At 44.0% G+C, this 10,340-nt stretch overlaps 1 protein-coding gene and 1 long non-coding RNA gene across 3 annotated transcripts in view; one reads left to right on the forward strand and one right to left on the reverse strand.

Moving 5' to 3' along the window:
• The window catches only part of LOC102672114, a 165,077-nt gene that overhangs the window by 142,960 nt on the left and 11,777 nt on the right, over positions 1-10,340 (reverse strand). The gene's annotated exons all lie outside the window — the stretch shown is intronic.
• The window catches only part of LOC102671756 (homeobox protein invected-like), a 63,629-nt gene that overhangs the window by 49,789 nt on the left and 3,500 nt on the right, over positions 1-10,340 (forward strand). For both annotated transcript variants that reach the window (XM_031511552.1, XM_031511553.1), the window contains exon 2: positions 6,224-6,229. In XM_031511552.1, coding sequence (XP_031367412.1) covers positions 6,224-6,229 — 6 coding nt within the window. The remainder of the gene's footprint in view (positions 1-6,223; positions 6,230-10,340) is intronic.

Consider the following 10,340-nt stretch of genomic DNA (forward strand, 5'->3'; position numbering starts at 1 on the left):
GAGACCTGGCTCACCGTCCACGCATTTTTGTCTTTGTTAATAAGTGGACGTTGATAGTTCAATGCGATATCGTTGCGTAATCGCCTCGCTTTGTAGCCAGTGGTATTCATGCTTGTTCAGGAGGGGGAGGGATGATGAATAAATTTGTTTGAAAGGGAACGATTGTTGGGTCGCGATCATCCAGTCGTTATGCGGAAATTAAATGCGCGTAGACATGGATGGGCATAGATCCACGGATGGAGATCAGGCAAATAGGAATTACGATTATCGTCAATTTTTATCTTTCTCGTAGAATAAAATTTTCTCTCTAATTTGATTAGATAATCTCTTAATTTAGGATAAACGATTTAAATTATAGATACGTTCGATTTGTGGAAAAATTATATTTAGACGGTTAAATGTGAAGTAATATTCGAACGACGCCAATTTAGAAATTTAGTTTTCGTTCTCGGTGAACAATTACACGAAAAAGCACTCCACCACCTATCCGCCGCCGGGTTAACCGAACAAAAATACCAAACATAGTTCCACCGGTTCTACCCACGAGTCGAGTTGAAATGAGTTACTCGTTTCCGGCCCCGGCTCTTTCCCAGCTCCGGTAAACGGAATCGTTTGAATGAAAGCGGTTAATAAGCGCAAAAAATCACTGCTCCTTTATGTCAATTTGTTCGCGTTCGTTCTCTCGGTTCGCAGGAGGGAGGCAAGGAGGGAGAGAGGGAGCGAACGATTCTCGGGAAGCGTTATCGCGGGAAACAAACGAAGATCCGAATGAAAGGAGAGGCGTATCGTTTCGAAAGGGGGGAAAAAAAATTTTTCGCGAAGAGAACCGTTTCCAGGTGCCCGATTCTCGCTCGGGGAAACGTTTATTGTTCCAACGAAACTTCTATATTTATCCATTGGTAAAACGAAAGCCTCGTATTTGTTTCTATTCCCGTATTCTCCTCGTCACGTCTCATTCCGGTTTTCCGTTTCTTTTTTCTCTCTCTTTTCTTTCCTCTTTTTTTCTTTTTTACGCGAGACACGTCCTCTTCCCTCCTCCGAGTCGCTTTTGCACGCAACACGCAGCCTAATACTCGCGATTTTCAGCAAGCCACTCCGCTAATTCGTCTCGGTCGGGTCGAGCTTCTGTACACAGAAGCAGGAGTGGAGGTGGAGGTTTACTTTGTCTCGGTTTGGATCGACTTCCTTGCCACATGCCTCCAACCGAGAGACCCCGTCTCGAAATTGATCCTCTCGGGTGAGGTTATATTTTCGAACGTGTCGAGCGAGGTACCGCGCGAAGTACGAGCGAAATTTTAGCACCGGTGAAGATGAAGATAGGTAACGAGACGGCCAACAACACTTGCCGGGATATTTCAGCCTTTCCTGCTTCCCCTCTCCTCTCGTTAACCTCGAACGCTTCTCGTCGAGAAATTCGATCGAACTTTCGTAGCTTCGAGATAGCGCAATTCTTTGATTCGCGTGCGAAAATCGAATGCGTTTGGAAGAGAGGGCGAGGGGAAGGAAGGAAGGAGAGGTCGAAGAGGGAACGTTTAGAGACAGGATGACGTTTCTAATGCGAAACTGAGGAATTAGAGCTGGTCGGCACTGTCTAACGAGATACTAATTGCACCGCATTCCTATACTATTGACCTGACGCCGGGATCAGATAAGTCGGTCCTCGGTTGAGGGAAAGTGAAACGCGCAGTAGATGCATTCGCGAGATTCGTGGAAAATGTTTGAGCTCTTCAGAGGGGATCTGTGGCTTCATAGAGGAGAGGCTAATTCCTAATCACTCGAGAACGCGTATCGATATTCGTTCTGAGTTATTCCTCCTATTTCGAACGACTTCCGCGGAAGGATCTATAAGTCGAAGTAGGATCGAGTAGAACGAGCCTAGATGAAATTAGAGTAGTTTTTCGGCTGATAAAATTAGAGTAGTTTCGAGGCCGTAAGCGTGAATTAGAGAAAGGAGTGGCTATTGATTTAGAGTCTACTTTCAATGTGAATTTGAAAATGTTTGTTTTCTCTTTGTCGAAATCGAACGAGACGATACCGATCTTTTCTCGCGAAATAACAGAAAATAAGAGAATAGTGAGGTTCGTGAGGTTCCATTTAACCATCGTGATTTCATGGATCGATTCGTACGTAATAGCACACGTGGAAAATCTGGTCTGTCGATCGGAGCACACGTGCATCATAATCAAGCTGTATCCATTTCTAATTATATAACTATTTCGATGATTCCATACAATTCTTCCAAACGTTTTCATTAAAACGTTATAACGTTTGCTTATGTATGTACCTGGAACACGATCGTAATGCAATATCGCGCGAAATAAAGGTGATTTATTGCATGCTAATCCTATTAGACGGAACCGGTTAATTAACAATAATAGACGTTCAAACGAAGAAGGTATTTATTTATCGAAAAGCTCGATTGAGCCATCAGGACCATCGACCGACTGCGATTTTGACATCCAAATGGCCATGATCCAAAATATCGCCCGTTGTATTCTTTGAAGTCTCTCTCTTTCTCCTATAAGCGCGGCGTGCTTATGTATTAGAAAGGATCGTCCAAATATCTCAATCGATCGCCAACGAACGAGTTTCACAACGCGTTTCATGTTCCACTCGGTTCTGTATTGTATTATTTATTATATTTTTGAGATTTTGAGAGAACGACGTATCGATGCCATTTTTACTTTTTTTTTTTTGAAGAATAATCGTGGATCATTTAAAAGAATTGCGAAGAACGAAGGTGTTAAAATATAAGGGGAAAAGATGTGTATCGTGGATTAATGATACAACAAGTGGTTTTTCAGAACGTATATTATTTATAGAATAACCTAATAGATTTCCGTAAAAGCGAAAGCGCGAGCAACACATGCCGTCAACAGGCATGTCGGTGTCTCCTGCACGATTTGTAATTGTAAACGCGCTTAAATGGCCAGACGACACGTGTACACGTCACGAGTAAATGCATCGCGTTATGAGGTACTCAAATTAACGACGAAGCGGTTAATTGATTTGTCCACGTTCGTCCACAGAATTCGATTTATAAAGTCGATGCTCGTACGTACGACGCGAGTTGCATCACTTTATGCATTTCCATTATCGTAATAATCATTTTTATCTCGCATCCTATGCGGTTAACTATTTTAAATCTCTGCGTTAGCCTGTGTAAATGAATCGTTAACGACCCGTTCTCAAGCCTCGTTTGTGCATTCGCAGATCGTAATTACGTTTAATCGCTATTCACCAAGAAATAAAGACTTTTGAGTTTTTTTTTCTTTTTTTTTTTTTTTTTTTTTTTTTTTTTTTCATGAAATTCTTTAATAATTAAACTCCCATTTTATCTAAATCTTGTTATATAACCGGTATATATTATTCGGATAGTTTCATCCGAATAATTTCGCCTCTCGCGTATAAATTTCCAATTTCAGGATACACTTTAAGAGAGGATTACCATCCTAGGCTTATCTTGTCACTCGATACGCGTGCGAATATATTGGAAAAAGGAGGTTTATCCGCTTTAATATACAATTCAAAATCCGTCATCGGCCCAGGATGGTATAAACGAGCGATCTCGAACGGTGAGCAACGCCCTTAAACGTTAGGATTATTGAAAACGACGTTTTGCGTTATCGTGGGAACGGGTATCGGTCGACGTCGAATGGACAGCTATTCATCGTTCATGGAGAACCGTAATCGCTACAGATGATGGTTATTAATATCTTGGCTGGATAACTCGAACTGCATGATCGACGATATCGGCACGGTTATGCATTATGATTTAGAAATCGTTCCGCCATGGGATATAAAGGAACAGTTCGATCGCGTGAAACAATAAAAGAATTTTCGATGTCGAAATAACGCGATTCTGTTATATTGAATTCTCAAGAAATAGAATATCTTTGATAATTCTATCGTTCCAAAAAGCAAACGAAAGATAATTGGAGATAAAGGATTAATAAGAATCCTCGCGTCGAATGATTGGATTAATTTTAATGTAGCATGAACAAGGATAATTTGAATAGAAGTACGATTGTTTAGCGATATTGATATCTTTTCATCGAACGCCACGGATAGAGATCGGATAAGGGGATCGATATTGTAACGATTCGTTGGACGATAACGTTCCAGTTTTAACGTAATAATTAATAAACAAGAACGATCGAAGCATTTCGCAGCGGTTGGTGGCACATGCATCGATCGGAACGATGTTGAACATCGTGTAACGATTGTGAATTGTGAACGATTGTGTGCTCGCTCCGGGATAACCGGGTCGCTCTTTTATCTTATATCTTTGTTATCTCGCCGCGGGAACGATGAATATCGCATACGGCGACGAAAGATCAACGTTCTTGAGCCGCGGGCCAATCGATTTCAATGATACAGTCTATTTTTAACGCTCAGGCGCGTCAGCCTGCTTGATCGAACTGCGTCAAAACATTGCCTCGAACACGATTTTTCACTCCGATCATCACCGTTTCGAAAGAAATTCTGAAGAAAAGTTTAAAAATTCAAAGATTCGAAATAATAAAAGATTGGAGAATATATAAAGAAGAAAGGATTTCTTTTTTCCACTTTTTTAACACGCGTGTATAAGGAGGAAGGCACGCAGAAAATCGTCGAAGGTGGTTCGTAGTCGATTTCACGCACCGGAAGAACCGGCTCCAAGAAGAGGAGAGCCAGGAATGAAATCATTAATCGTCCTTTCGAGCAATATATTATTTACGAATTTCTATTCATCATCATTCTTAATGTATTATGCCCGCGCCGCTAACCATCTGCCCACTTTAAACTGCGAAATGGTTCTCGCGATTGGAATCGTCCCCCTCTCACGCATAAACAAATATCCGCTCGCCTCCGCGATCAAATTGGCAGCCTCGAAGCGAAGACACGATTAAGCTGCCCGATCTTTTAAACTAACTTTACTCTTCCGATCGATAATCCATCCTTTCGTCAATTTTTAGAATATTTCGACTAATTTCCGATAAATCCCTTCCCCCTTACCTCTAGCTAATGGGTAAATTTACGATAAGACAAAATGGATTTTTATCAGCCCGTTAAATTCAAATTAGCCAAGCATCGGCTTAATTTATTCGATTACCTCGAAGAGAGATCTCGCAGCAAGATTATACGAAAAGTTTGAACGGATCGCGACGATAAAATTGAAACGAGATTAAAGAGTTGTCGAGCGAATTCCAGGTGGAATTGGCGAGATAAACGACTCCTCGGCTCGTGAAGACTCGTGAAGACTCTTATAAAATCGGGAGACGTGTCGTGGAATGGGCGCGTTTACACGCGTATAAACGTGTACGGCCGTTTTAAAAATTGCGTTCCAAAGGAACGGCCACGTTCTATCGAATCTATATCGGCTGCGGTGGCCGGTCTGGGACAAAATGGAGGGAAACGAACAGAAGCGAGACGAACGGAACCGCGCCTTAATGGAAACGAAGTAACGACCCGTGGAAACGTAAACGCAGTCACGTAGCAGCGGGTAACGATCGGCCACAGTGACCAATCAATGGTCATTATTTATGGTTATGGGATCACGACTGACTTTTCGTACGATTCCACGATTGCCCCGCGTATTACACGCGAGTTAACGAGTTGCCGTGTAAAAATGTGAGCGGCCGCGATCGCGTGGAACAAAATCGACGCCGATCCGCGCTGTGTCTCTCATTTTTTACCGGTTGTCCCACGGTTTCCGTCGAACCGTTCCGTTATTATTCTTCCCTGCTAGACGACAATTCTCTGCTAGATTCGTGCTACGCCCCAAGGATTTATATGGAGCAACATTCGCGCAATCGAATCTTTATACGTAATGGTTCCAGAATATTTATATTCGATAATTCGAGTCGAATATTTTGGCAAGAAAATTTTTTGCAACGAGAGAAGAAGGATCGTTCTCCATTATTATTTTCACGATCGGTATTCACCGCGAATGAAACGAGCCGTTTAGATGGAAAAACGCAGTGGCGGAATCCGACTCGTTCCCGATGGAACGGGGCGAAACGCGGCCAATCGTAAATCATTATCGTCCGTTCCGTTAATTGACGTTAGGGCCGATAGGAGGTACGCGATAAATTCCCCCGTTCCCTTTTCCCTCGTTTTATCGCGAGAAACGAAGCGACTCTCGGCCACGCGAGAAACGGATAATTGATTATTATTAATGAAATGCTTGTCCACGATCATGCTTTTTTAACCGGTGTGTTTTTTCTTTTTTTGTTCTCAGGACGAAGTAAGTAACGAGCCACGACAGTTAAGAGGACGTACGTACGCTCGGCCTCTATAGGCGGGACTATTATGACGAAAACGGCACCCGGACGAACGTGAGCTTTTCCGAAGCCATTAATGTTCACGCTTCTGTTTCTGCAACCTTGGAACAACTATTACACTTTTCACGATCCATCGATCGTTCTCCATTCGATTTATTGTCCTTTCAAACTTTTTGCGGCCAGAAGACGAAAAATTACATTACGCGCAACATTCTCGGACAAAGATAATATATATAAAATATCGAAAATAGTTTATAAATTTTTACAAGTTCAGTAAGTGCATAATTTTCGACAAATTACACAATTTCCGTTTTGTTTTCAAAAAATCATCCAATTTTAAATCTTCCAATTTTTCCGTATATATACATATATATACATAGTGATCGCAAGATGTATACTTAATTTACCGGTAATCGAACCAACTTTTTTCCAGCGCGTAATATTCCGCTCGCGGCAAAAAAGTAGCCGACATGAAAATCACGGCAGGGACAGGTGGCCATCAATGGAGAGACGAAGAGATCTTAATTCCCCGAATGACATTTCACTCGTCGGCCGGCCGCGTTTCCGCGAATAAACACAGCCGCGGAACTCATCCAGCCGCGGCGTGATAACTAACGAGCGAAAGACGTAAATTACCTTCGAATCTGGGCCTTTGCTCGGCCTCCCCCTCGCCGTCGTATTGGACAAAACGTCCATCTCGATTGGATGCGAACACGAGTTGGAGACGAAGATAACCAAGACGATCCCTGACGACGAAACTGTGAATGGCCGCGAGTGGAGAAGTCGGGAAGGCCGTGTCGACACACTTAGCCTCGTTTGTCCCGAGTAATGGCCGTGGTCATAATTCAAACGCGACGAGAGCGAGGCTTGGCCCGAGAATCGTTTCTGCTTGTCCTACGTGACGATTGGATTAGATTCGCGGAAACGGAGGATCTTGGAGAGATTGATATCCAAAAATATCGATTCATCGCGGTAGTTTCGATGAGGAGAATTGTTCGATGAGTATTCGAAGGAAGGATCTCGTATCGAAACGTGGAGGATCGTAAATTTGTTGCTTATTCTTATATTTCTTTTTTCGTACCTGGAGGAACAGAATGTTACATATATACGAAGCGTAAAATAGGAACGTATCCTTGTTGACACCGTGCCATATATATCTTCCGCGAACACGGAAGAATCATTGAATTAGAAGCAAAAAAGAATCGTTCCTCTCGATCTTATCCCATTCGTGGTGAAGAAAAAAGGAAAGACGATATTCATATAGGAAGCAGTTATCCGCTCGAAAATTCCTTAGCGTGCGCGCACATCTATTCTATCAGATTTCCCACGTGAACCACACCACAATATTCCCGATATTTCCCTCGCTGCATACGGAACTCCCCCCGTGGCGATCGTCTTTAATTGCGCGTTTAATTTCTCTCCGCACGGGAGGCCAACGAGAAGGCTAATATTTTAATACGCAACGGATTCACGGATAGCAAAGGATATTCCCGATCCATTCCTACGTTTCTCATCGTTAGCGTCGCGATTTAATCTAATCGATGGAAAATCGGCCAAACCTCTCGCCATACCTCTGATCTTCCGCATCCTTTCTTTCGCCCATTTTGTTACCCATTCCGATTCTTTAACCTCCCTTTTTATTTTCCATTTTAACGATGAAACGCACGATTATCGACGGTGAGCTCGAATGGAGCATCGATTCAGAGCGATACAGAGATGGTAGAAGAGGAAGAGGAGCAGGAACGTCGTTTCCTTCATTTAATAGCGATTCGCGAGACTGGAAGGCGATCCAGTTGGAAAGAAAGAAAAGATTGGTGGATAGTTTCATTAACGGTGATTTAAAAGAGAAACGGGGAGGCTGACTGGTGATTAAAAACAATAATGAAACGCGACGATCGTTAATTAGAATTGATAATTGCGAGCGGGGATCGCGACACGCCGCGGGACAGCGCGAAGGCTGGCCGGTATTGAGAAACGGTTCCTGTAAGCCGGTCTTGTATAGTCCCGCGATAAATTTTCCGACCTCTTAATTGATTTCTGTTATAGGCAGGGCAACGTGCTACCACCTTCCGACGGTATTTAAACGTTCGATTGCAATACGAGCTTGTCCCCCCGAGGTAGGAGAATTTCCTCTCGAACGCAAGGAGAATGATTTAATTTCGACTCGAATATACATTCATATTCCAAGATATACGTTATATACACGCGAACTGTTTTAACAAGTCGATCTTTTTCTGGACGAGTTTCGAGAGATCTGTGGAAAAATTTGGAAAAGAAGGATCGTATATGTCAAAAGTTTTACAAGAGAAAAGAAAATAAGGAAACGATCTTTCCGTCGATACAAGTTTCGTCGAATCCCGTACCAGACACCTGCACTATCACAAAAAGAGGAAGAAAAGGAAAAAATTCCCATTTCAGAGACGGTCGATATCGCGCACCGTCCAAGTCGCGGTTTCTCGATACGATACGATACCAGCCACCTGTCCCACTTCTGTCCTAGCTGGTACAACAGCTCTCGGACTCGCTCGTTCCAGAGTATCGTTTAATGAATTCTCTGCCGTCCCACCCTCCCTCCCTCCCCGCCCATCTCGCATCCGTCCTCGCTGGCAGACGTAATTAAAAGGAACGTGACGCGCAAGTTTAGTGGCGCTTTAAGACCCGGCTCGGATCATTGCACGTACCCGCGATTCATAGCAGTGTGTACGACTCACTTCGCGCGGGCCCCGTCGATCGTCGCTCGATCGCGATCCACAGCTATTCACGGCGATCGTGCCACTCGATNGTGTCCAACTTACGATCGTAATTATCGAGTCGAGCTTTATGGGGTCCGGTGTGCACCGATGGAATTCCAAGTTCCCTTCTCCTCTTCCACGGAAATGGAAATGGAGAAAATTGCCCTTTGAATCCAGGGTTTGATACCAGGGAAATCGAAATGATAATACCAGGGATCGCGGTATCGAGGATAGGATCGATTGCTTTCCATTCACCTTGGGAAAACTTCTGCGGAGAGAAAAAGTTCTGAAACGCTGTCCTCGTAGGTTCACGCCGCTCTCCGCGGAGTTTTGCAAGAACGATCGATAAATTTATGAGGACTCGATCCCGACTCTTACGCTCGCTTCTAGGAATTCGCCGTAAACGGTCTCCTTTCCCGCCGCCATTCTTTCCCCAACGATACATCCGATACTCGCGAACTTACTCCCTAACGTTTCCAACACGACCATTTGCCTCTGGACTCTGAATGGAAACGAGACTTGGGCGTTTCCAAGCTCGGTGCATCCTCTTTTTCGGATCGAATCGTGGACAAAAACGCGGCAAGAGCAATATTAAGACAATGTTCGAATCGAGATAGAGAGAGAGCGAATCGATCGGTTTTTAGCCCCTCCCCGAGAGGAAGATGATTTCGCTAAATCTAAAACCCCGTGGTTATCGATGCAAGACGAATCGTTTCTCTCTCCCTTTTTCCACCAATCCCCGGAATCCCATCCCAGTGACAATCCAACAACGATCGCCTTGGAACCAATTCGAAGCGTAGGCCGAGCCCCTCTCCTCCCTTGGACCGGCTCTCGCCGGCCCGATACCGGTGCAATTAAAAGCAACGTGACCGGTGAGCCAAGCAGCAAAACTGAAAGAGAGAACGATCCAAAGGTTTCTACGATTCGTTACGCAAAGGCCGGTTCGGAGGAAACGGTGTTCGAGCGAAGAGATGGAGGCGAGGCGAGGCGCACAAAGAGGGATATTATCGGCTAGCTGTCGCGTACGAGGATCGTAGACGAAACGACTAGCCGTCCTTCGCCGACAAAACGTTCCATACGCTTGGCCAGCCGGATGACAGGCCGCAATGATGAAGCGGTTTAATTGTTCCCGAGTTCCGGACGAGTTTTTCCGTCAATCGAATTACATCGGTAAAATTCCCGATGCGACGAGTTCGAATAGTTCGAGACGCTTTCCGGACAGGATGTGCAAAAACCAGCGCCATTGTTCTCATTGTTCTTCTTCTCTATACGCTACGTATATATATATATATATATATATAAGTGCGCGTTTCAATGTTTGCCTTTCTTCGATCAACGATTC

Source organism: Apis dorsata, unplaced genomic scaffold (assembly GCF_000469605.1).
Source record: "Apis dorsata unplaced genomic scaffold, Apis dorsata 1.3 scaffold_327, whole genome shotgun sequence".
NCBI lineage: Eukaryota > Metazoa > Arthropoda > Insecta > Hymenoptera > Apidae > Apis > Apis dorsata.